This window comes from Brachyistius frenatus, unplaced genomic scaffold, assembly GCF_029030835.1.
Source record: "Brachyistius frenatus isolate BFR_SWC_R1_liver_20210118 unplaced genomic scaffold, ASM2903083v1 Contig_135, whole genome shotgun sequence".
Classification (NCBI taxonomy): Eukaryota; Metazoa; Chordata; class Actinopteri; family Embiotocidae; genus Brachyistius; species Brachyistius frenatus.
The window spans coordinates 306,455-333,444 of NW_027210734.1; the positions used below are offsets into that span (position 1 = coordinate 306,455).

General features: G+C 44.1%; 1 protein-coding gene across 1 annotated transcript in view; it reads right to left on the bottom strand.

The window, feature by feature from the left end:
* exoc6b (exocyst complex component 6B) overlaps window positions 1-26,990 on the bottom strand; it is a 75,141-nt gene that overhangs the window by 44,912 nt on the left and 3,239 nt on the right. Inside the window, 13 exon segments of the mRNA XM_069714795.1 lie at window positions 254-351; window positions 1,234-1,305; window positions 1,454-1,574; window positions 4,653-4,699; window positions 5,176-5,259; window positions 8,888-8,956; window positions 10,780-10,956; window positions 18,000-18,151; window positions 18,154-18,203; window positions 18,990-19,035; window positions 19,278-19,368; window positions 19,462-19,509; window positions 20,093-20,258. Coding sequence (XP_069570896.1) covers window positions 254-351; window positions 1,234-1,305; window positions 1,454-1,574; window positions 4,653-4,699; window positions 5,176-5,259; window positions 8,888-8,956; window positions 10,780-10,956; window positions 18,000-18,151; window positions 18,154-18,203; window positions 18,990-19,035; window positions 19,278-19,368; window positions 19,462-19,509; window positions 20,093-20,258 — 1,221 coding nt within the window.

The window sequence follows — 26,990 nt, forward strand, 5'->3', positions numbered from 1 at the left end:
CGTTGTTTTAAAACACTTCCTCTCTCTAGTTGCTCGTAAAACTTCAAAACCAGGACATTTCCCACAAATCAACACTGCTGTGTCTGTGCGTGTGTGTGTGCGTGCGTGCGTGCGTGTGTGTGTGTGTGTGTGTGTGTGTGCGTGCGTGCGTGTGTGTGTGTGTGTGTGTGTGTGTGTGTGCGTGTGTGTGGAGGTAGCCCTCTTGACCTGGTGTTAGTGTTATGAACTGTGATTGTCTGTCATGGATCCGTACCTGAAGGTGAGGTTCCACTTCTTGAGCAGGATGTCTCCGTACTGCTCCCTCATCTCCAGCAGCATGTCAAACAGGTGCGACACTGGGAAGCCGAAACCCTGCAGAGGAGAAAGAGCAGCAGACGCTCAGTGAACAGCTGCTCGGATAGAAATGGTCAACTGGCCGAGATACAGTTGTTCTTCAACTAATTACAGAAAAATTCTGGAAACAGACTTTTATTCACAACCGGTACTTCAAGTACCAACCTGACAGGCCAAGATACATTAAGAAGAAGGAGGAGGAGGAGGAGGAGGAGGAGGAGGAGGAGGAGGAGGAGGAAATGGAGGAGGAGGTGGAGGAGGACGGTGAGAAGAAGAAGCAGAAGATGAAGTGAACACCGTCCATCCATCTCTTCATTCTTTCTGTCCGTCTCCTCTCTGAATGTTTCCTCTGCCCCGTTTTTACCCTCCACCTCCCCTCCACCTCCTCTCCACCTCTTCTCCACCTCCCCTCCATCCCTTCTCCATCCCCTCTCCTTTCCACCTCCCCTCCACCTCCTCTCCCCTCTACCTCCCCTCCATCTCCTATCTCCCGTCCATCCCCTCTCCCCTCCATCCCCTCTCCCCTCCACCTCCTATCTCCCCTCCATCCCCTCTCCGTGCCTCCATCCTCTCATCCATCACACTCCATCCATCCAGGTGAGTTCATACATACATCAGAGAATAAATCCATGGAGAGCAAACTGACATCAGATCATAAACTTCTCTTTCTGAAAAAATGTAAACAAAGAAAGTCTTTCTTTGGTGATTGGCAGCCGTCCATATTTTAAAACTACAAAACATGCTTTGAACGGGATTGATGAGCCTCTGGGGTGAAATATCTCAGCGGACATGAGCCAAGACGACCGAACAAGACATAGAAAAACACCCAAAAGAAAACCCCAAAAGGGCTCCATGTTGGGGAATGAGCTTCAGTAAATCAGTGAAACTGTTTTCCTTTACCTGCAGTGTGTCAGCGAACAGGACGATGAGGTTCTTCAGGTCCAGCACCAGGTCCGGGTCATCGCAGTAAGACTGAGGAAGCAGACGGGTGTGTCACAGTGCGCGTGTCACATTCAGTGCATTAGTATGGTGTGTGTGTGTGTGTGTGTGTGTGTGTGTGTGTGTGTGTGTGTGTGTGTGTGTGTGTGTGTGTGTGTGTGTGTGTGTGTGTGCGTCTTACAGAGTGCGTCCTCAGGGCAGCGATGATTTTAGACAGCGCCAGCTCCCACAGCTCCTCCACGTACGCTCTGTTGACCAAACCCTGCGTGGTGTGAAGGACATGGTCCTCCACTACGAAGAAGCTGGATGGTGGGACGGAGGAGAAATTAATGATGGCACCAAAATCATGTGCCCACAGGATCAGCTGGACATTTTGGTAAATACACTTAAAACCAGGGTCCCCACTGACTAAAAAGTTGAATTTAATGACCGATAACGACGGATAAAAGAGTCGGCTTTGAGCCGATCAGACAAAATCCAGCCACGTTATTTTATTCCCCGCGGTTTGTGAGCTTTGTTCACAAGTTCAGACATTTTTGTTTGGGTTAAAGGCTTTTTGTTTACCTGAATTAAGAAGATGTTTGTGAGGAAAACATCCAACGACCTGATTATTCAATGACATGATTCTCCGTCACTCAAACATTGTATCGGCGTATTTTCAGCCCCACCATTTTTTTTAAAAGCTATTTTTGTGTAAAGAGCTGAAGTGAATTTGGACAACTTTTCCAGAAACTCTGCCACGATTCTCCAGTTTAAAAAAAAAAAAAAAAAAAAAGAACATTTTCGAGTCCAGATGACAGCCGAGCAAACGGCACGTTCATCCAGTCAGGCTCGAAAAGATGCCGACGTCTCGGCAAAGCAGCGCTCTCGTCAATCACCCACCGCGTTGTACCGCTTTCCTGAAACGACGCCTGCGTGAAGCGGATCGAATCGAATCGCCTGCAGAGTGACTTTGGTTTACGTCCACTGACAACATGTCTCACTCAGAGCCACTGCCAAACCACAATGAGCCTCGGCGTGGTCCAATCTGTGGTCCGACGGGGAGTTTTCTCTTTGTCATTACTGAGGAGAATAAATATGTTGAGATTCACTGTTCAATTGATTTTTTTTTTTTTTTTTTTTTTTTTTTACTTTTTCCACCGTTTTCTTTGGTGAGGAACTCTGAGAGCTTCTTTTGTTCGTCATGACAACGCAGCGCCCTCTTCCTGTTTGGTGCAATAAAGCAGCAACTTCCCCTCAAAATTCAACCACATAAAAAGGAGAATAAACATCTGTTTGTCTATTAATTGTGCTTGAAAACTCTCAAAATGACCGTGATGATTTATTGATTTTACAACCTAGTTATTATACTGATTGGTCAATTCTTTAATCTAAAAAAAAAAAAATGTGAACAAGAGCCAAAAATTCACCTCACAGGTCTTCAAATTCCTTATTTTGTCCCATCAACTGTCCAAAATAGCCAATCTACAGTTATATAAAACAGAAAAAGGAGCCAAATCCTCACATTTGCGAAGCTGGAAGCAATAAATATTTAGCAGTTTCTCCTTGAAAAATTACAGGCAGCAGACTAAACAACCAACTGTTTCAGTACTCGGTCATTTTATAAATATGTTTTCCTTCTCGTCCATTTTTCTATATTTGGTTTATGATCGAGTGTCAAATTATAAACAGCGGTGGAAAGTCACTAAAGACATTTACTCAAACACTGTGCTAAAGTTGCATTACTTTATCTGCTGCACTATTTTATTTTATTTTAATTTGAATATACTGTATATGTCTTAGTTTTATATTTTACTATCACTATTTTATTTATAGGAGTTTCATTTATTCTTAATCTTTTTAAAACTAAGCTGCTGTAACATTTTCAATCTATCTATTAAGTATAATTTTGAACTTCCATGTGATGCTACTTTATGCCACCACTGCACTACATTTATTTGACAGCTTTGGTAACTTAACACTTTTCAGTTGACTATTTGATACCTGAAACATATGATCAGTTTGCTATATATGGAATGTTATATATACACATTAGAATATTTAGCAGTAATGTGTGTTGCAAAACATCAAAAGGATGCTCACGTCAACAAAGCAATAGCCTAATAATTTAATAAATATAACAATCTAAACTGGTCCATTTTCCATAATAAGTACTTTTACTTTTGATACTTTAAGTACATTTTGCTGACAGTACTTTTAATTGTAATTGTGGTATTTCTACTTTTACTTCAAAGATCTGAGCACTTTGTCCGCCTCTGCTTATAAAGACATGTAATTATTAAATTAAAATATAAAATTATTATTATATAAATTATTAAAGTCCTGTGTCTGCAAATAAGGCAACAGTTTAAACAAAGAGACGGAAAGTAGCTTCGTTAACAGGATGTCGAGTTATTTTGAAGGGTACAAATAGAGTTTTCTTTTTGACAAAGAGATGCAGTTGAAAACACGGTTGGTCGGATGGATCAATGGATGAAGGGAACATCGAACGGCTGAGAAACAGCAACGCAGGGCGCTTTCAGATGGGAATAACAGTTCTGAGGTGTGTGTGTGTGTGTGTGTGTGTGTGTGTGTGTGTGTGTGTGTGTGTGTGTGTGTGTGTGTGTGTGTGTGTGTGTGTGTGTGTGTGTGTGTGTGTGTGTGTGTGTGTGTGTGTGTGTGTGTGTGTGTGTGTGTGTGTGTGTTAGTGTCCAGTCTTTGGCTGTGTTTATAGAAGCGTCTGCTCCAGTCAGACAGACAGAAGGAATAACAGCAATACGCCAAGCGCCATCACACACACTCTATCAATCGTCACTGCTACACGTGTGTGTGCGTGTGTGTGTGTGTGTGTGTGTGTGTGTGTGTGTGTGTGTGTGTGTGTGTGTGTGTGTGTGTGTGTGTGTGTGTGTGTGTGTGTGTGTGTGTGTGTGTGTGTGCAGATGCAGCGGAGAGAATTGGATGGAGTGATGGATGGGAGGAAAAGTATAAAGGGAGAAACAGGAGGGGCGGGGTGAGTGTGGGCAGAGAGGAATGAAAAAGGGCGGAAAGATGTCGAATGATCAAAAGTCACTCAAAAGAAATGAGGTGTCGCTAAACGCTGCGTGTTTGCTCTCAGTCAAGAGTTTTCTCTGTTTCGCTCGGTCTTCTGCCAAGTTACACAGAAGTCCTACAATGGGTGGACGGACGGACGGACGGACGGAAGAAGAGGAGGGCAAAAGGACGTGAGGATCGGAAAATGAGCAGCGAGCCGTTTGGCCACGCCCACAGGTTAAACCTATATGTACATTTCCACCACGACTGACCTGTTTACCAAATTTCATGAGTTTTTGTCGGGAGAAAAATTATAATTATTTGCACTACAAAAGGGAAAAAAAAAAAAGAAAAAAGAGATGGATTCTTACCCAACAATCTGATTGAAGTACCGCCTGTATCCCTCCAGAGTTTCATGCTGGAAAGAAAATAAAAAGAAGAAACAGAGAAAAAGGACAAAGATTCCAACAGTAGAAGACAAACAGGAAGATACAAACTATTACTGACACCAAAAAAAAACTCACCTGGTGGCATTAACATAAAGATCAATTAAATACCAACGTGTTCGGAAATCAATTTACACCAGAAAACTCAAATGTCTGAATCTAAAACCTTTGTTTTATGCTTTATACACACTGGTTCAGTTAAGGAGTGTGTGTGAGTGAGGAAGGGGAGTGTGTGTGTGTGTGTGAGGAAGAGGAGAGTGTGTGTGTGTGTGTGTGTGTGTGTGTGTGTGTGTGTGTGTGTGTGTGTGTGTGTGTGTGTGTGTGTGTGTGTGTGTGTGTGTGTGTGTGTGTGTGTGTGTGTGTGTGTGTGTGTGTGTGTGAGGAAGAGGAGTGTGTGTGTGCAGGAGAAGGTTGCAGGGTGTGTAGTTAGAGGTGTGCGGGGTCATACCATGTTAGAGTGCGGCTGCAGAACGAGGCGAGCCTGTTTCCTCCTCTGCTTTCGGTAGTAGTTCTCAAACACATCGCGCAAACCCTGAAACACAAACTGGAGGTGAGGACGGAAGGACGGACCGAACACAGGAGTCTCAGCGCCGTCGCAGCGGGACATGGAGATCAATTTAAATCCAGTTTTAAATGTGGGAAAACCCACAAACAATCATCTAAAAATGTAAAGACGAAGTTAGAGAAGAAAAAAAAAAACGTATTTTAATTTTTTTTTTGTTTCGTTGCGTTGGTGTCAACAACTTGCAGAGTTTCCACGACGAGACGCTGGAACTTAATTCAATTCCACAATGCTAATAATACACGTGATATTTAACAAAATAAAGCGGACGGTTTGTGTGTGTGTGTGTGTGTGTGTGTGTGTGTGTGTGTGTGTGTGTGTGTGTGTGTGTGTGTGTGTGTGTGTGTGTGTGTGTGTGTGTGTGTGTGTGTGTGTGTGTGTGTGAGTGTGGTGGGGGCTCTCTAAACTGGACCACCTCATATCTCTTCCTTTCATGACACAGAAGCTCTGCAGACCAGAGCCCACCGTCACCGCTGGTGACCTCAGAGATAAACGTCCAGAACCAGACCGATAACATGACAAGCTACTGACCAGACCACCCCTCCGAGAGAGAGAGAGAGACACACACACACACACACACACACACACACACACACACACTGCTGCTTGACCACCTGCTATCCCTCTGATAGGAGGTGAGATAGAGGAACAGAGACATTCAGTAAAGTGAACAAACACACCAGTGTTTATTACCTTTGACTTTTTCCAACACAGTGTTTTCTGCCTGACCTTTTTTTTTTTTAAACGTATTTTTAAGCTCTGCATTTAACATGTAAACATCAAGACAACAGAGTGCACAGACGAGAGTTTTGTATTGCAACTCTACTATATTCTCTATTTGCGCCCTATTTTCAGAACAATGGCCATTGAACGCACAAAGTTACAAAACAAAGTGTGGCGAGCTGCAGAAAGACGAATCTCACCGGCGCACATCGAGAAAGTGTTTCAAGTCCAGTTTGATGTTGCGAGCTGACAAAATTGTTCTCTGATTCTTTAATTCCCAGTTTGACCCTCGGCTGAACAATGTGTGCTCAAAACACCAGCGGCATCAGAAGGCCGTGAACTTACATGGTGCGACACGGAGGGAGTACAGAGGTGAAGTACAGGGCTGTGTGTGTGTGTGTGTGTGTGTGTGTGTGTGTGTGTGTGTGTGTGTGTGTGTGTGTGTGTGTGTGTGTGTGTGTGTGTGTGTGTGTGTGTGTGTGTGTGTGTCAGTGCCAAAGAAACACAGAGGTGCAGGGGCTATGCAGAGAAATACAAACCAAACAGAGAGAAAGGAGAAATTAAAGTAAAAGACCGAAGGTGAAAACAAACAAACAGGGCGCTCATCGACGATCAAAGAAAGACAGAAGGACGAGACGTACGGACGAATGCGACATTAATCTGACCGAAAAACCAAGAAAGAAAATGAGGAGATGTGAGCAGGAGAAAGACGTTCATACGTCTTCGTTTGGGAGCGTTTCCGCTTGTCGCATCCTCACGGTTGGTTTTGTAACGTTTGGTTTTATCTGGTCAGAGGTGACAAACCGACGTGTTGAAAGTCCACCTGTTGGACCGACGTTCAGAAACACACACTTGACCTCCCGCTTCCCTCTGAGCGCGTCGGGCTTCGAGCCCGTGTTTACATCGGTCACGACTCCGCACGCATTTCTCAACGTGCGCCGCGAGCGCGTCAAACAAAGGAGTATTGTTCGGTGCTCGGCGGCCGGTGGAAAACCGTGGAAACATGGAAAAGAGAGGCTGGAGAGAGCCGAGGTCCTGATTGCAAATGGGATTCCTCGTCCAGGTTTCGCTAGAAAAATAAATCAAACCTCTCCGAGCCTGAGTGAGTACGAGTCGCTCTGGTGTTTGTGATTTTTTATTTTTTTTTCCTCTTTTTAACCCCCGGTACAAGCAAACGGAGCTGGCGTTTCTTCTCGTCCTGTTTAAATCCGCCTCTGCTGCCAGCGGCCCGTCATTCAAACCGATGTGAACATAATATTTGCAGCGAAAAGAACAAAGAGGACGAAGAAACGTTCTGAATAACACGGAAATAAACGAGGAGAGTTGGAGAGCACGACACTGACCTCAGAGGTGGAGAGGTCGATCCTTTCGACACCTTCCCGAGACAAAACGCACTGCCCTCCCCTCCTCCTCTCCCCTCCTCTCCCCTTCTCTCCTCTCCTCTCCCCTTCTCTCCTCTCCTCTCATCCCCTCTCCTCCTCTCCTCCCCTCCCCCTTCTCTCTTCCTGTTTTTACCCCTTAACCTCCCTTTGACCTCCCTCCTTATCGCCCTCTAGCTGATTCACTCTCTCCTCTCTCCTTCCTGCCCCCCCCCCCATTCGCCTCCAATTTACTCCTTATTTCATCTTTCCCCTGTTTTCTCCTCTCTGCTTCACATTATCACCGCTTCCCTTCCCGTACCACCAGCTCTTTACACCAAAAACCTCCCTCATATTTTCAATCTGCCGAGTTTCGCTCAACCCCCCCCTCCTCTCTCCCCCCTCCCCCACCTGACTCAAGCGATGTCTCGAGGTATTTTAATGAGACAGCGACGGCTCCCTCTTGAAACGCAAAAGGGTTTTTTAAACAGCACATACTTCTCCTACTTCTGATTTGTAAAATGAATTGCTGGTCTTCGCCGGTCAATAATCACCTTGTAAATGATGTGTTTCATTGTGTTTTGGTGTTTGATTTGAGATGGAGGACGTGTTAAATATAGCAGCACCCTCTAACACCTGTCCGAACCTCTTCTAACCTTCAACCCTCCTCTAACATCAAACCTTTCCTCCTTCCCAAACACATTCATCCCTCGACATCCTCTCTAACCTCAACCATGCTTGCTTATTTTTCTTTTTTCTTCTCCTCCGTCCCTTCATCGCTCTATTGCCTGTTCACTTTCTCTTTCCTGTCAAAGTTCGCGCACTTCCTGTTGCCCTGCCAGAGAGCCCCCCCCCCCCCCCCCCCCCAGACACACACACACACACACACTCCAGCCGGGTGAGACGAGGCAACGGGCCGTTCGTCCAACCGTCCTCTTATTGTCTTTGGCTGCATGAGGTCGTTAGAGGTCATGGTGCAGATCAATGAGGAGGGTTTCCAATACTGACTTGACATATATGTTGCATGAATAATAGAAAGTATCTAAATTTATCAGCTGTTAAATTTACTAAATCTGATTTAAAAAAAAAAAAACAGCACAAAAAAGCAGAAGAGACATTAGATGACAATATAAAGTTATATACAACTTCTTGTTGTTTTATTATTCTATTTAATCAAAAACAAAGTTGATAATGGTTCAAATTCACTCATCTTGTCAATAACAACCAGTAGAAAAGACTTTTCAGCAACAACAAGTATTTGTTCTGAAGTAAGATGTGAAAAAAAGTTAATAAAATTAAACCCACTGAAGTTAAAGCTTCATTCTTGACTCTGGATGTTGAGATTCAGACAGAATTGTTCTGAATTTGAGCTCCGGGAACGTCAATACATTTCAGTTAGTGATCATGTGCGTGGAGCGGGTGGAGATACAGTATTGGAGGTGGGTTATATAAGAGGAAAGAAGGAAACTGTGGTGAGAGGTTAAAGTCGTGAAGATGAAAGAAGAGCAGGAACTCACCAGCACAGTGTAGATGTGCAGGCAGCTGTAGACCGGAGAGAAATCCACCAAGTCCTGAGCTCCTGGGACCTGCACGGAGAAACAGTTTGTACATTCAGACTCCACGTGACGCAACAAACTTATTTCAATCATATAAACTTCGCAAATCTTAAAATCAGCTACTTTCAGTCGAGAAATAAGACAAGAGAAGTGTTTAAAGGTTTGAAACAAGTAGAAAATGCTGCTTTTTTAGATTGAATTACAGACTTAAAGCGAGGTAATAAGTATAAGTATAGTAAACGTATAAATAATACTGAATTCATTTTTTTTTTTTTTGTTAATTTTAGCTCACCAAGAAAAAAAAAATCACTAATTTAAGTGGAAATGACCTCATACATGTGGTGAGGTCACTTTAAAAAAAAAAAAATGGGCTCATCTTAAAATCAGTGGGTCTAAACTGGGCATTTCTTCTTCTACAGCCGTGAAGTGGATGTTTTACAGACTCGTTCCTCGTATCTGGTTAAGAGGAACTCAAATAAAGACAAACGTGCTCAAATTAAGTCCAGTTTTTACGGTTGTACGTCTTCCAACAGCATCAGCAGTTGTTTTTTCACCATCTCACCGTCCCTTCCTCCCTGCCCACATCCTCTGTCTTCAGAGAACAACATGGTGGCAATTTACCCATTTTCACAAACACAAAGTTAAAAAAAAAACACCAAAAAAAAAACTTGCCCTCTTGCCCTCTGTAAAGTTTGCTTTCTGTAAAAATCACTGGAGGCGCAGCACAATGCCAGCTTTGATGTAACCGCACACAAACACGCAGAGAGTCCCGAAACAATAAGAACAAAGAGCTGTACCACTTAAAGACAGAGGTGGACGGAGACAGAGAGGAGGAAGAGAGGAAGAGGAGGGAGAGGAGGGAGAACCGGAGGGATGCTGACAGAAAAAGACCGACACAAACAGGTCGGTGGAGCTTTAAGACTGGAAGCTAAAATATGAACGAGAGACCGAAAGACAAATGAAAACCTGCAGTAACATAAAAGTTTAGAAGGAAGAGGGTGACGTTAAAAAAAATAGAGAGGAGTGAAAAACAAATGAGAAAAAAAGGAAAATGAGAAGAACAAAGGGAGCAAAGCAAAATAGGTTTCAGAGACACAGGGGACAACCGTAAACGAAGGGAAGGGGAAGAAAGGGAGAGACGTGGCAGGGGTTGGCGTGAGGAGACGGGACGCTGACGGTTGGCATCTTAGCGGCCGTCGGCGCCAACGCGGTTGTAACCCTGGCGACCGCGGGGTCAGGCCTTTGTTTGAGCCAAGGTCTTCCCGTGAAGAAGGTTGAGTCGAGTTTACAGGACGTAAATAAGCCGAGGGGACGACGGGGACCTTAAAACAGAATGGCAGCGCGCGGGGGGTGACAAGTTCAGCTCTATTCTCTCCTGCTTCATTGTAATTGTGCTTTTCCTTGAGAGGGAACAACAAGGGCTGCCGGGAGGAACTTTGATCCCCGCGAGGGACGACTCCGAGAGTTCAGTGTCAAAAATGCCTTCTGTGTCCTTTTCTTTTTTTTGCTGTAACAACACGAGTTCATGGTTTGAACTTTGTCTCCAAACTGAACTGGGTGCCAATCATGTATGGACAGTGTGTGTGTGTGTGTGTGTGGGGGGGGGGTGTACATGCAGTTTAAAGGGGGAGAGTGTAACCCAGGTGTCCTTTGGAAAGACAGCTGCCAGTCTTCTCTGCTTCAGGTCATCTGCTATAATGTACGAAAGGGACAGAATGTCGTGTGTGTGTGTGTGTGTGTGTGTGTGTGTGTGTGTGTGTGTGTGTGTGTGTGTGTGTGTGTGTGTGTGTGTGTGTGTGTGTGTGTGTGTGTGTGTGTGTGTGTGTGTGTGTGTGTGCTTGTATTTTTCTCACTTCATCATCCTCCTCTTCGTCCTCCACATCCAGAATGCCCGAGTCTTGTTCGGACACCGGGCTGCCACCCTGCCCGTCGCTCTCCGTCGCCGCCGCCGCCTCCTTTCTGCTGCGTCGGCCAATCAGGGCCCTCGGCTGCGTGGAGACGGAGCTGTCTAACGAGCGCTGAAGCTGGGCCTGAAGCACAACAACAGAAATGTACATCAGAAATCAACGATTCAAACCCGCATTGTTTCCCCTCTGTGTCAGTTACTTCCTACATTTCCCAGAACCCCTTTCAGGTTCCACAGAGGAGGATGAGGAACGAGCTGCGTTCAGCTTCAGAGCAAAACAGAGGAAACTCTTTGATTTTGACACCAAAACCAGATGTTGACCGATAACACTGATACTGTATCTGTCCTCACATGTACTGGTACTGGTCCTTTCATAGCACATAGCAAACAACAGGGATTCCAGGACAATACAGACAAGAACAGTTTTCCCCTTTTTAGAGACAATTTTTGGGAAAAAGCTACGAAATTCTGTCCGGTTCTACGACGTCACAGGTCGAGACCTTCGAGCCACTCCTCGTCCCATGAAAACCCCCCTTTTGGAAAAGGACCTATAAAAGTGATTTACCAAAGCACCGACGAAAAACATCAGAGCAAGGCAGGAAGGGAAGAACAGGAAGGATGAAGAGTCAATGAAACCCAAAACAAAGCACACAAGATGAGTGTCGAGGACACGGACACGTTTGATCTGTTTTAACACAACCTTCGCTTTCAGCTGTTCTGGGGGCTAAATTTGACCACAAAATTACAGATAAAAACTAAATCATGCAGAAACTGAGGCAACATAAATCCACACTTTGACTAAACATATGATACATGTGTTTTGGTTCAAGCTGCAATGACCCAAAAAAAAAACCTCATTTTAAAAAGAAAGGCGGGGCAGATGCAGAAGGAAATGGAAAGATTCTCCACAGAACAATACGACGTGCGGTAACGTCTGAGGCGAACCGTCCGGTGTCTGCGCTGCTATTTGAGGAGCATTATGGGAAATGATACACCGCGGCATTGTGCGATCGGGAATTTCCAAAACTAAAACTGATTGGAAAAAAAATATTAAAAAAACAGGAAGTTTTGGTTAGAAATTAATGGAAGCTCGTATCCAAAACAAAATAAAAACAAAGGCTGGTTTACTGTAGAGGTGGGCGAGTCCTCTCATCTCGATCTTATCTTAATACATTTGAATTTAAGTCATTATTTTGCGTTAAATATGTCTGATTTCTGTTTGGAGGCTTCTTTTTTTGTTTTTTTTACTCTCAGATCTGTATTCCCACGCCGGGGCTCCTTCGTGGTAAATATTTCTGTGGGAACCCTCGTTACAGTGGGTGGAGGGAGGAACCCTCTCAGATCTGAGTGCATCTTTCCATCCACACCCTGATCCGCCTCAGGTCCTTTTGAAAAATCGACTGCGATCGCTTCCTTTTTGCTCAGCCGGCGCCAGCACGTAGGCTACCTCGTGACGCTTAAATCTGTCGAACGGGACGTCAATAAATGCGTCAGAGGCTTCGAGCGGCTCGATTTGAGTCATTAATGACAACGATGATGAGAAAAACTGGTGTGCTTTCGAGGGTGGATAGGCACAGGCCCAGGAGAACACAATATCAAGAGATGCTGGAAAAAAAAACACAATGCCATCTTTGATCTAATGCCCCCCCACACACACACACACACACACACAGTAGACTAATGAGTCATATAGGACAATAAGGACAAACAAAATCAGTGGAAAGTCTCATTCCTGTGAACAAAAGGTCACAAAGCTGCAAAGAATGTTTAACAAACAACCGCTCAAAGAAAAGTGTTTTTTGCTAAATTTAAATTAACAAAAAAAAAAAAAAAAAAAAAAGAGCGACTGAAGACAAGAAAAGAACCAGACGTCAAACCCCAAAGTGAAGAGTGCAAGCTTTCCTCTTTTTTTAAACACTCCATTCAGTCAGCTTCTTCCTTTCTTACACGTTTTCATAGCCGGACCTCAAAAGAAATAAAGGCCGACATGAACGAAGGAATGGCCGACACAGAAAAGTATCTTTGCTGAAGTATGTGAAGCTGCACATTCAAACGTCAGCACCTACGTCAACGACGTGGTTGAATTCAGCTCCGGCATTCTTTGACAGGTGAATTCTTACCAGTCACACAATACTGGGTCCTGCCGCCAACAGAACCCTTTTTAACCCCGTCTTTTGTCGCCTTCTTTCCTTCGGAGAGGGCATTCGGTGCGGCGCTTTAAGCACAAGTGTGGGGATGTACGTCATTTCATGTCGAAAAACACCCCATTAGAAACGGGGAAGAGCGAAGGAGTGCAGGACCGAGAGCAGACGTAGGAGGAGGAGGAGGGGGAGGAGGAGAAAAGAGTGTGTGGAGGGGTTGGGGGCTTAACTACCAACAATTTGACCACATTTTGATGAGCATCTGTTGACTTTAACATCGTGAATTTAGTTGCAAAACCAAACAGCAGAGTTCACTTTCAAGCCACTTGAAAAAGGGGAGAATAAAAAGAGGCAAACTGAAAAAAGGTGTTAAAGGTCAATATAGGTAGTGGAAATTCGGCTTTTAGATAATTTTATATTTGACTTCGAGTGGGAACCCTGTTGCTGTTTTGGTTTCATTACCAAAGGTACAGGTGTTGTATTTGGCCCGGCATTGGAAAAAAAAAAAAAAAAAAAAAATTAAAACTGCACTCGTCGTGCAGCTGTTTTATGCAGCGAAACACCAAAATTCTCTCTGGCAGCCTGTATGCACGAATACTCCACATTAAATGACTCGGATCAGGATGGAGGGCAAAAACCTGACCGGGACATCCCTTACTATAGATCACTTTTTGGCAGGCGGACCCTCCAGCCAGAAATAATGGTGTCTGATGGCAGTGAACTGTGGAGCATTACTCGGCGGACAACACACACACACACACACACACACACGCCGGGTGAGTGACACAACAACCCATAACAGTCTATTTTGGTTTAGCCTGTGATGGTTCAATACACCGACCCAGCGTGTGCCCTCAGCCACCCTCGCTGCACGCACACGCATGTGTGTGTTCAGTAACTAGATACAGGTAATCAATCTTCTTCCACTTCACAGGCCTGGCAATCTGTTTCCCATTAGAGAGAGAGAGAGTGTGTGTGTGTGTGTGTGTGTGTGTGTGTGTGTGTGTGTGTGTGTGTGTGTGTGTGTGTGTGTGTGTGTGTGTGTGTGTGTGTGTGTGTGTGTAACTACGGAATACACAGCAGAAGCTCTGGACTCGTCTTTTGCTGAATACAAGAAATAAAAAAAATAAAAAAGGAGAAGAAAGAAGGATGGAAAGATGAAGAGATGGAAAGACAAAGACAGGGACGGATATTTTAAGAGAGAAAGAGGGCGATGACTGATTACTGGAGAGTTACGAAAGAATGGCAAAGAGATTTGGAGACGATTCTGGCTTCAGAGTCCTCTCCTCCTTTCCTTTCTTTTTAATCCTTTCTACTATATCTTATCCTTCTTTTTCTCCTTTCTGCTTTTTCTCCATGTAGGTTTTCTTCGGCTTCCTGAAACAGGATCCAGGAAAACCAATTTGAGTGGCATAATTATGCTCAGCAGAGAAAAAAAAAGACACAGCACAAAGGTTTATATTATTATGAGGGCAATCAAATCTACAAATTGTTGATCCTCAATCATGGAGTAAAAGGTTAAATTACTCCGTTCATGTTACTGACGCATGTAGCAGGAACGTGCACCTGCACATGTATGACGAAGGCCAACGCAACTGGATCATGTTGTTGATCCAGGTTCCAATTCAGTGACCTTGTGTTGTTTTTTCTTCTTTTTCCTTCCTCCTCTTCACCCTCCTTTAATATTCACATCTCTTTATTAGTACGAGGAGGGGATCAAAAAAGTTCGGAGACTGTTCCTGTTGCGCGGGAACTGTGCACAGGAGCAGTACGTTTTTTCGTGCGGAAGTATCCAAAGTTTTTCCATCTCTCTCCTCTTTTTCCCCAAACTCTGGTACTTTGTTTTTTCCCCACACGTTTTTTTCTCCCTTTACATTTTCCTCTCCCCCTCATTCATCATAATGTTCCTCTCTTCTTCTTCCAATACATCAAAACCTCTTCTCTCCTCCCCTTATTTTTTGCATCTTCTGCTCCTTCTCTTCATTGCTCTTTCTCTGCCACCTTCTACCTCATCCTTTGGTCCTTTCTTCGTCTTCTTCATTCTCCCCCATTTCCCACTTCCCTCTCCTCCTCCTCCCCTTCCTCTTCCTCTTCCTCCTCCGCCTCCTCCTCCTCCTCCGCCTCCTCCTCCATGGGCATGTGGCAGCAGACAATAGCTCCATTGTGAAGCCCTTCGCTCTCCTCCGTCTCCTCCCTGCATCCCCACCTCTTCCTCCACCTCCTCTTCCTCCTCCCCCAGATCTATTTATTTTCACATCCTCGGTGTAACGACGGCTGAGGTACGGAGACTTGGAGCTAATTTGGAACAGAGCACACTAGAGAGACACGTTGTCTGAGAGAGGACGAGATGGAGGGACAGAAGAGAGGGACAAAAGGAAAGGAAGAACTTCTAATTTGTCCGTCCAAACACACACACACACACACACACACACACACACACACAGAGAGAGAGTTACGAGACTGAGAGTGTGTGTGCGCTCTGAGCCAAACATCTGATACAACAACATAATCCCAGTATCAGTATCAGGTCTGCTGGGGTCTCCATAATCTCCCTTGTAATTAGTGGTCAGAGGAGTTAGTGGTTAGCTTCCTCAGTGACTGCAAGTGGATTTTCTACGCTGCTAGTTCTCCAGTTGTGGTCCAAGGACCTCCCACCTGAGGGTCACTGAAGGGTTGTTAGTGTGCAGATGTGATATCTGGGCCGCTTTCAAGGGTCATCTGGAGGATTGTGGTTCAATTTGATCACCATCACCTCCATACTTGGGAGTAAAAACCAAATAAGTTTATATGGTAAAAGTTGTATGTTTGTGTGTTGATTTATCTTTAAAAATAAGAGCGCCCTCCTAGCCTGATGCTAACATTAGCATCCTTACGACTCGCTTATACTTGCTACCTTAAAATGCTGATATTTTGGTTTGTCCCTCGAAAGCAACATTTTGGGATTTTTGTTTGCTTTTTTTTTTTTTTTTACAGTTAAGTAATGAGTTTAGTTGTCATCAGACAATTTAGTGCGACCTGTAAGCGACATAAAAATGCATGAGCGACTCTTCCACTGAGCTGAAATGAAAAGGATTCACAGCAATTAAATAAATCGTAGTTACTGGACGTAACTGCAGTTCTATGAGTTCGTTCACATTTTGTTTTCAGGAAACACTGCTATCTTGCATTTACATAATAATTTTGTCCACATTTGGCAGAATAAGTTTGAAAATGAGATTTTCTTGGTTGTGATTTTGTTGATTCGGGTCGGGTCAACCAATATAATCACCACACACGAGCAGTCATGGGGTCATGTGACCGTTACAAGAAGGAAGTGAGTCGTTGGATTACCTTGTTTGTTAAACAAAAAGACAGGTTGGTTATTTCCTGGAAATGTTCGATGTCGTCTGAGAGAGAAGCTCTCAGTAAGAATGGATGTACAATATCAATGAGTATGTACAAAGTCTAAACTATTAATCTGCTGACCTAAAGAAGTTGCAATGAAGTGGAATTACACAAATGTTCTTGAGTGACAAATTGAAAGAAAAACATTTCTTCATTTGTTGTTTTCGATGATGGAAAGTTTGACATTTGAGTTGTTCGAGTGGGTTGAGATCCGGCGACCGTGGAGGCCACAAGAATTCAGTTCACATCGTTGTCGTACTCATCAGCAAGCCCTGTTTCTCCAGAAGGTACAGCTTTCAAAAAAAAAAACTGCTGTCAACCAGGAGCAGCAGCGTTATGAATGAAAAGCGATCCTCTAGTGACATCTAGAGGACAAACACAACAAGTTCGCTTCTTGTTGGTTTTTCCTAAAACAAAAGCTGTAAACTGCTATCTAGAGGTAATATATGTGTGAAATAAGCTGTTATCTGGTAAAAATGTCCTGAATGTCTGATAACTTCCTGACTTTGTATTGGCAGCAAAACACAAGCGATTAAGAAGGAAAAGCAGTGAAGCTGCAGGACAGTTCTGTGCTGTAAAAGAGACGAAGGCCTCGTGTGTCTCAGACTGTCACGCTGATGTGATGACTCTGTGTTTCCTAAACGTCCAAATCTACAAGTATTAACAAAGGAAGTGCTGATTATAATATACGACACGGCCGAGTCCCCGTCCGCTCATCTGTCCGTCGTCGGACGCTCCGTCCTCGTTCCCGTCCCTCCGTGTAACAGCGTAATGGAGGCGCACAAATAAACAGGAGCCCTCACTTTGAGCTATGGATGCCACGAGAGAACACAAAACACACAAACAGACACACTCGGCCTTGGAGAACAGAGAAACAATGAGGTAAGAGCTGAAAGACTCAGGTCTCTGCGTGTGTGTGTGTGTGTGTGTGTGTGTGTGTGTGTGTGTGTGTGTGTGTGTGTGTGTGTGTGTGTGTGTGTGTGTGTGTGTGTGTGTGTGTGTGTGTGTGTGTGTGTGTGCGTGCGTGTGCGTGTGGTGCATGTGTGTGTGTGCATGTTCGTTGACAAGCCACGCCGTCTCCTGCAGCGCTGACAAACTTGTTTACTGGCAGTGGAACCAAAGAGCAAGAGAAACACTCTCTCACACACACACACACACACACACACACACACACACACACACACACACACACACACACACACACACACACACACACACACACACACACACACACACACACACACTCACACACAGCCTGCTTCTGATTAACACACAGATAGACATGATGAAGAGCAAACAACCTGGTCTGAAGTCAGACCGGCCAGTGACACTCCACAGTCCTTATCATCATCATCAACAACAACAACAACACACACACACACACACACACACACACACACACACACACACACACAGGTCGCAACTGTGTGTATAACAACTGGAAACTGGTAGTCAGAAGAAGACTTCTCCACCAATAACAAGCAAATGTAATCAAGTTCAGAAAAACTGCTTCTGAAGGTGTTTGTCCACAGATTCGTGTGTGTGTGTGTGTGTGTGTGTGTGTGTGTGTGTGTGTGTGTGTGTGTGTGTGTGTGTGTGTGTGTGTGTGTGTGTGTGTGTGTGTGTGTGTGTGTGTGTGTACCTGTCTGATGGCCGTCTCTCCGATCTTGTCCGAGTGTTTCCGGATGCTCTCCAGGAAGTCTCTGAGCTGCGTCATGGCCGTGTCCCGGATCTGCGTCATCAGCTTGGGGATGTTCTCCGCCATGATGGAGCAGAAGCGGTACTGACCCGCCCGGGGAGGCACGTCTGCTCCAGCTGCTCCAGGGTCCGCAGCGCAGGGTAGTACCTGCAGGAACACACACACACACACACACACACACACACACACACACACACACACACACACACACACACACACCAGGTGTAAAAGGACGACATCACGTATTCATTCAGTCTCTTCAGTTGATTTGTAATTTAACTCGTTTTTAAATTCAGGGTTAAAATCTATTTGACTTTGACTCGGCCCTGGCTGACCTCGGCCTGCTCTCCGTGAGAAGGAGAAACACAAACAACTTATTTTATGAGCGAGCCGACTCCCGAGGGGAGAAGGAAGGAGAACGATACGATCCGAGGTCCCGTTCCAAGAGCTCTGGCTCCACCTAGTGGCCAGTAGAGAAGACACAAAGTGTCCCGAGAGCACTGATTGATTTTAAAGGAAGGCGGTATGGAACGCTTTATTTAAATATCAAGCAAGCATTTATCAGATTTGGTGTGATATCTCAGGATAATAACCTGAGTCACCACAAGTGGTTTGGAGAATTTTTGGATGTTTCAACTTGAGAAAGAGAAAAAAAAAAGGAGAGTTCCTATAAGGCAGGTTTCGACAAGGCAGTTCAAAAGGGCTTTTACAAAAGACATAAAAAGGCCTCGAGACAAAAAAGAGTTCAATAGAAACACCGGAGAACATAATGAGTCCTTATTTCATGAACAGAAACATCTTCGGCCGTGATTTAAAGGAAGTGACGAGTTGCAGCAATCAGGAAGCTGCCTCTCTCTCCGGGTTTCGTTTGAACTCCGACCTGTCGGTCCCTCGGCGTCGATGAATGTCAGAAACAAAGACTCATTGACAAACCTTTTGGCCCTCATCTGCTCCTGCAGTCTGCTGTACATCTCCAGGACTGAGGAGCACAAAGACACGAAGGAAAAAACATCAGCAATCTGTTTTTGAGAAGTGTGACGATGACATAAACGTTGTGAAAATAAAAGGTCGTCTGAAAACAGTCCCAACTGAAAACCTTCATCTTTTTCTACGGAACAAAACTGAACTTTTCTCTCCGTAAAAAAATGAATGAAAAGAAACTGGAAGAAACATTTGGGACTCTTTTACCGACACAGACAGAAGTGTACGTTTGCGTGTCACCTGGCAGGCAGTGTGTCAGCTTGTCGATGGTGGTGGCGATGTTTCTCTGCTGCACTCGACACCGTTTCAGGTCCTCCATAGAACTGATGAGCTGGAGGAGGAAGATGAGGAGGAAGAGGAGGTGATGACACGTCCAGGAAGTACTGATCAGACAGTATTGATATCTACGAAGCCGTTAACTCACCTCTTTTCCATCATCCTGAAGACGGCTGTTGGTCGCAGTCACTTGACTCTGAGAGACAAAAAAAGATATCAGGGATTCTCCTTTCCTTCAGTTTTTCTGCATCTGTTTCTCGTACATCCATTTCTTCCACATCTTCCTTCCACTCATATCTCACCATCACATCTCATTAACTTCATGCTTTTTCTCTCCCATAGTTTCTTCTTATTGTCTGTTGCCTCCATTCAGTTCCCTCACTCGTGTACTTTCTGTTCTTTCTTTTGCAGATGTCCCGTCATGGAGCTGCATGTCTCTGCTCTGTGACTGTCGGCCCACCAACAGTTCATGACTATGCTGTCCTTTTCTCTCTCTGCTCTCCTCTGACCACTAACCGGCCAAGGCAGATGCTCCGCCCATCTCTGAGCCTGGTTCTGTTGGAGGTTTTTCTCCCTTAAAGAGGAGTTTTTTCCCTCCTAGCTTATCTGGGAATTGTTGAATTGTTGGGATCCTCTGTGTAATGTTGTAAAGTTCTGCTGTAAAGGACTTTAATGTGTTGAAGTGCCATGAAATACCCTGTGTTGTGATTTTGGCGCTATATAAATAAAATTGAATTGAATTGAATATTAATCTTCGCCTCCTCTTCATCCCTCCTCACCTTCAGCTTCTGCGCCTCCCCTCGTACTTTGAGCAGCTCGGTGATGGAGTCCACGAAGCCCTGGAAGTGGTGGTTACACATCTTCTCGATCTCTCGGTCGTGGTTCCTGATCCGAGCGTCCAGCTTCTCCATGAAGAGGCCATGTTCCTGACCGTCGTACACCGACCTGGAGGGAAACAAAAAGACCACGACAGGTGAGGAAATATCCTCCGAAGCCTGTGGTTGCTTTTTGAAATTGGGATTTTACACATTCAAACTGAAATGATTCCCTTTTTTGGTGGGGGGTCAACTTTTTGTGGACAATTTCACGTCAAAAACAAACAAAAACAGCTGAAATGACAAAATATATCTTTTTGTGCATTATGTGCCTTATGTACAAAAAAATCTGATGTTTCAACAAAGTCCTGGAGCTGTTTGCTGGTTCTACATCAAAATGACTTTTTTCTAATTGAAACGTCTCACAGGACGAGACGTGCTCAGTCATTACAGCAAACTGATTACAGTCCCCGCAGGCGGATTCATGTATAGAAGAACGTAAAGGAAGCTGAAAATAAGAAGCGGCTAACTTGAAGCTGTAATTACTGACTAATTAAAACGCTTCCAGGGTGGAAGAGGAGAGGAAAAGTGAGGAACCCGGCTGCATCTACGATGAGTCTCCGTTAGAGGGCGCCGCTGCAGCGTTCATCACCCCGCTGCACATTTCAACACCGTTGAGCAGGTCCGCTTCAGGAGCGCTTACAGCCATGACAGCAGTTCATGCTGAGGCCCATTTTTTTTATGCTACATTAAGTAATAAGTCAAGTCAGTTTTTCTTTATAGCACATTTAAACAGAACAGAAAGTTGCTGCACAACAATTCAATCAAACAAATCCGACCATCAAAAGACGAATTCAGCAAAAAAAACCTAAATAAAGACAAATTTTAAGACAAATATGAAAAGATATTAATGTGGAAAAGCCAGCAACAAGTCATGCATAATTGTACACTGTACTTGTTCTTACAGTTACTGTTTGAAAAAACAAAACAAAATGTCAGAAAATAGTGGAAAACACACATTATATTTGAAGGTGACTTTTGGTTCCTCTAATACTAAAATATGTTCAGTTTTCTGTCAGGAAACCTACAAATCTGACTTTTTTTTTTTTTTTTTTCCTTTCCAGCAGTGTGTGTCGTCTTTCTCGCACTGTCTGACATTTTTGCATTTGGATTATCTACAGCGAGACTGGAAAAGACTGAACAAATACAGAAAACCACCAAACTGAAGCAACAACAACAACAACAACAACAAAAAGGTATCTTCCTCTCAAAGATTCATTCAACTGATTCTGCGTGTGGACAATCCCCCCCTGTTTTAGTGATTGCAGCGCTTCCTGTGCTCTGTGCTAACAAAACAGCCCCCCTTCACCCCCCCCACACACACACACACACACACACACACACACACACACACACACACACACACACACACACACACACACACACACACACACACACACACACACACACACGCACCTGTGTAAAGCTCAGATTCCTTCACCCTTCATCCTGCTGACCAGGAAATGCCCGACTTGTACAATAGACGAGCAGGTCTGACGCCAACGACTGCTTTCTTTAGACACACACACACACACACACACACACACACACACACACACACACACACACACACACACACACACACACACACACACACACACACACACACACAGTGCGAACTGGCTGCAAATAACATCACAGAAACAACAAGTTCTTCCATCAGAACTGGGATCACGATAGTGATGAATCAGAGGCTCGTCGTTACGTTCAGCTGCGACTTCACGAGCGTCAGTGTGTGTACAAGCTGAGATTAGCACGTTAGCCCCCCCGTGCAGCGTCTGGAGGGGAGGATGTGCTCCACATCTGTTTGGAGCACAAAAGTTGAATATGTTGCACATAAATGCCAAATAGGCCCACTTCAGGGGTCCTGAGTTAAACCTGAGAGGTCTCCAGTTCATTAAAGACACAGTTGGGTTTACTTTTTTTTTTTAAATCCTTCTCGTCCCTTCAAAATATTAAATATTAGAAATTTTTTACCATCTTCAGCATCTACAAAAGGTTAAAATAGTGAAATAGGAGTTACTTCGACATTATTTAGCCTCTAAAAATCATTCCATTACATAGAATATTTGAATCTTTCATCTCTTCGGGGATATAAAAAAAAAAATCCTCAAATAGGTGAAATACTGCTTTTGTGGCCTCTGAATGATCTCAAAGTTAAAACTAAAATATCTGATGACAAGCCATGCAGAACGCCAGAAGCTGTGATGAAGAGAACAAGCACTGCTTTGGATGTTTGTCTGCGGCTCAACTTGACTCAGGGGTCTCTGGTTGGTGATTCAACTGGTCGACTTCCTGTTTTGAAGCCCAACAGAAAATACACCAGCGTCATGTGTCCTTGTTGCATTACTTGTGTATAAATGTCACTTCAGAGTGGACGACGGCGTTACAAGAGAGGAGGAGTAAGAGCAGGAAAGTATGGTTTCTAGCTAAAAAACTGCTGACATGGAAGAATCTCAGTTATGACATCGTAAACAACTCTTCGGGGAACGCGTCTCCGACTGCTCGACAGCTGGCTCAATAGGATCTTAACCCACTTAAGACACGGACCAAACCCTGAGAGTGAATGAATGGATGTGTTTGTACAGAGTACAGACTGATGACTCAGCAGGGTGGGTGTGTGTGTGTGTGTGTGTGTGTGTGTGTGTGTGTGTGTGTGTGTGTGTGTGTGTGTGTGTGTGTGTGTGTGTGTGTGTGTGTGTGTGTGTGTGTGTGTGTGTGTGTGTGTGTGTGTGTGTGTGTGTGTGTGTGTGTGTGGCGAGTTACTCTAAGCCTCCTCTCACTAGTTCAACCCTTCAGACGGAGAGTGTCTAAAATGTGACACTATTTAAAACTGAGATCATCATACTGCTAATTGAGAAGGTCACTGATCAGAAATCAAGGAGTGACTCAAAAAAATAAAAAAAAAAAAATCAATATATTGCATCAGTATTGTTGCTATGGTAATCTAATATACAGACACACACACACACACACACACACACATATATTTGACTCAGAAGTATGGTAAAACTGTCCAATGTCCAGGCTGCTCCATAAACACCTGCCAACCAATCAGAAATGAGCATTTTCTGTGTCGTAGAAAACCACATAATGAGCAGGTGCATGGACGTCCTGTCATTAATGGCTAAATCTGATGAAACTCACCAACCGCTCGCTGTTAATCACAGGGTGGAGCTCAATGCTCAACACACACACACACACACACACACACACACACACACACACACACACACACACACACACACACACACACACACTCTAGTTAAAGCCAGTGCTCAGGCCTCGACACGGTCTCAGGAGCGCGACCGATGAGATTAGCCGACCGAGAATGAGCTCGACTGCAGATAAGAAACACGGAAGGTCGTCACACGTTCAGCTGTTTCTGAAGCAACGAAACACGAGCGGCACCGTCGCTCGGCTACAGGTGGAAAACAACAGACGTCGTTCAAAACACGCTGAAGCAGCCGGACGGAGGAAAACAAACTCCACGAGAACGACCAGCGCTCAACACGATTAGTTCTGTCCAGATAGTTTGTTGTTTCATCTGAAGTCTCACGGTTTGTTTTCTTCCACTCTGGTGTAAAAAGAAACGAGGCTGTAGTTCTTATAGTTGAAATGACAAAATGAACTCAAACAAAGCACTTTTTTGAGTGTTTTGAAGGTTTTCTCTGAAGCATGTTGATATAAACTGAAACTCTTGGAGGATCCTAGTTGTTTATTTGCAGGAACAGCAGTTTTCCCGGGTTTCTGGAGCCATTCGTTGATTCAGTTATCGGACTAAATACTAGACATTTTCACGTAATTCTGGACTATAATGATTTCAATATATATTAAATTTAAAAAAAAATTATAATCTAAAGAAAACAGTGGGGTGCCGCACCGAAGGCCGGAGACATACTTGTTTTTTTTAACCACATGTTTACAACCGTTGAACGTTATCGACCACAATTGCCTTTTGTGTTTGCGTGTTACTGGAGGACTCCACTAGAGGGCGCACCGGAGAAACAAGGACATCATTACAACATCCTGATTAGCCTGATGTAAACAAAAAACATGGCAACAATTTTGTTTAGTTTTTGGGGTATTTTCTACCGTGCACGTACGTTACGGTGTTGGACTTGTTTCCACTTAGTTGTGCAGCTCTCAGACCCCGTCACACCTCCACCTGACTTTGCTACAAGCCAATTGGCTGTTGAAAAGAGGTGACAGCTGGTGATATTTTGGAGATCACCTATCTTCAATAAAATGCTAGAAAACACATTACAGCCCTTTAAACTCACCTGCTGATATTTTGGTGGACTACTCGTATTTATCTGACAGTAATATGACCTGACAGCGATGTATAAAGCCAAACAAACAAATAAACGTGCGTGACCGTGCGTACAGTGCCTCATAGGTTCGACTTAGCACCACAAATTTAAAAATAACCAGGAATATAAAGGTGTTGTTTTTTTAAAACAATAAACACAATAAAAAACGTTATCTAAAAATATTAATTGGGATTTTGTTAACACATAAATATTAAAATATGGCCATCACAATCGGCCAGATCCTGAAGTGACATATTTACAGTGGGTACGGAAAGTATTCAGACCCCTTTAAATGTTTCACTTTGTTTCATTGCAGCCATTTGCTAAAATCAAAAAAGTTCATTTTATTTCTCATTAATGTACACTCAGCACCCCATCTTGACAGAAAAAAAACAGAAATGTAGAAATTTGTGCAAATTTATTAAAAAAAGAAAAACTGAAATATCACATGGTCATAAGTATTCAGACCCTTTGCTGTGACACTCATATTTAACTCACATGCTGTCCATTTCTTCTGATTCTCCTTGAGATGGTTCTACTCCTTCATAGGAGTCCAGCTGTGTTTAATTAAACTGATTGGACTTGATTAGGAAAGGCACACACCTGTCTATATAAGACCTTACAGCTCACAGTGCATGTCAGAGCAAATGAGAATCATGAGGTCGAAGGAACTGTCCAAGGAGCTCAGAGACAGAGTTGTGGCAAGGCACAGATCTGGCCAAGGTTACACAATAATTTCTGCAGCACTCAAGGTTCCTAAGAGCACAGTGGCCTCCATAATCCTTAAATGGAAGAAGTTTGGGACGACCAGAACTCTTCCTAGACCTGGCCGTCCAGCCAAACTGAGCAATCGTGGGAGAAGAGCCTTGGTGAGAGAGGTAAAGAAGAACCCAAAGATCACTGTGGCTGAGCTCCAGAGATGCAGTAGGGAGATGGGAGAAAGTTCCACAAAGTCAACGATCACTGCAGCCCTCCACCAGTCGGGGCTTTATGGCAGAGTGGCCCGACGGAAGCCTCTCCTCAGTGCAAGACATATGAAAGCCCGCATAGAGTTTGACAAAAAACACATGAAGGACTCCCAGACTATGAGAAATAAGATTCTCTGGTCTGATGAGACCAAGATTGAACTTTTTGGCGTTAATTCTAAGCGGTATGTGTGGAGAAAACCAGGCACTGCTCATCACCTGCCCAATACAATCCCAACAGTGAAACATGGTGGTGGCAGCATCATGCTATGGGGGTGTTTTTCAGCTGCAGGGACAGGACGACTGGTTGCAATTGAAGGAAAGATGAATGCGGCCAAGTACAGAGATATCCTGGAAGAAAACCTCTTCCAGAGTGCTCTGGACCTCAGACTGGGCCGAAGGTTCACCTTCCAACAAGACAATGACCCTGAGCACACAGCTAAAATAACAAAGGAGTGGCTTCGGAACAACTCTGTGACCATTCTTGACTGGCCCAGCCAGAGCCCTGACCTAAACCCAATAGAGCATCTCTGGAGAGACCTGAAAATGTCTGTCCACCAACGTTCACCATCCAACCTGATGGAACTGGAGAGGATCTGCAAGGAAGAATGGCAGAGGATCCCCAAATCCAGGTGTGAAAAGCTTGTTGCATCATTCCCAAGAAGACTCATGGCTGTACTCGCTCAAAAGGGTGCTTCTACTCAATACTGAGCAAAGGGTCTGAATACTTATGACCATGTGATATTTCAGTTTTTCTTTTTTTAATAAATTTGCACAAATTTCTACATTTGTTTTTTTCTGTCAAGATGGGGTGCTGAGTGTACATTAATGAGAAATAAAGTGAACTTTTTTGATTTTAGCAAATGGCTGCAATGAAACAAAGAGTGAAAAATTTAAAGGGGTCTGAATTCTTTCCGTACCCACTGTAAATCGCTTGTTTTCACTGATATTAACAGTGACACATTTGCTCTGTAACAACATCAGACACTCCCTCAGGGGAGATTTAATTTTTTTTCACTGGCTGCTCTGAAATATAAACAGCTGAAGAAGAAGTAGACAAATAGAAGAAATACCACAAACTAAGTTCATCACATGAAGCAATGAGGCAGCGAGAGTTCACAGGCTTCAGATGCAGTTCCACCAAAAGGCTCCAGAGTCTACGTGGAGTTTTAGGGAGACAGTTTTACTCCCCAAAAAAACGACCCGATTAAGGAGGCAGTATTTTTTTGAAGGTCAAGGAACTTCTGGGGGTTTCGATCGTCATTAATTCGTCAACAAGTAAGATTTTTAAGTCTCCAGAGACTTTCGGCTTTGCCGTCTATTTTTCCAACGAATGTGACTCTTGTTGTGCTTTCGATAAATCATCAAATTCATCTGCTTGATCTTCCCGGGACTTTTTGGCCCGGCTGTAGAAACACAAATCACAAAGCCCTGCAGGAACTTTCGGCCCCCTGGGAAACATCCTGCATGTTACTTATTGGGAGCTTCCTTATTATTTTTGCTGGAAAAGCACCTTGAAAAGAG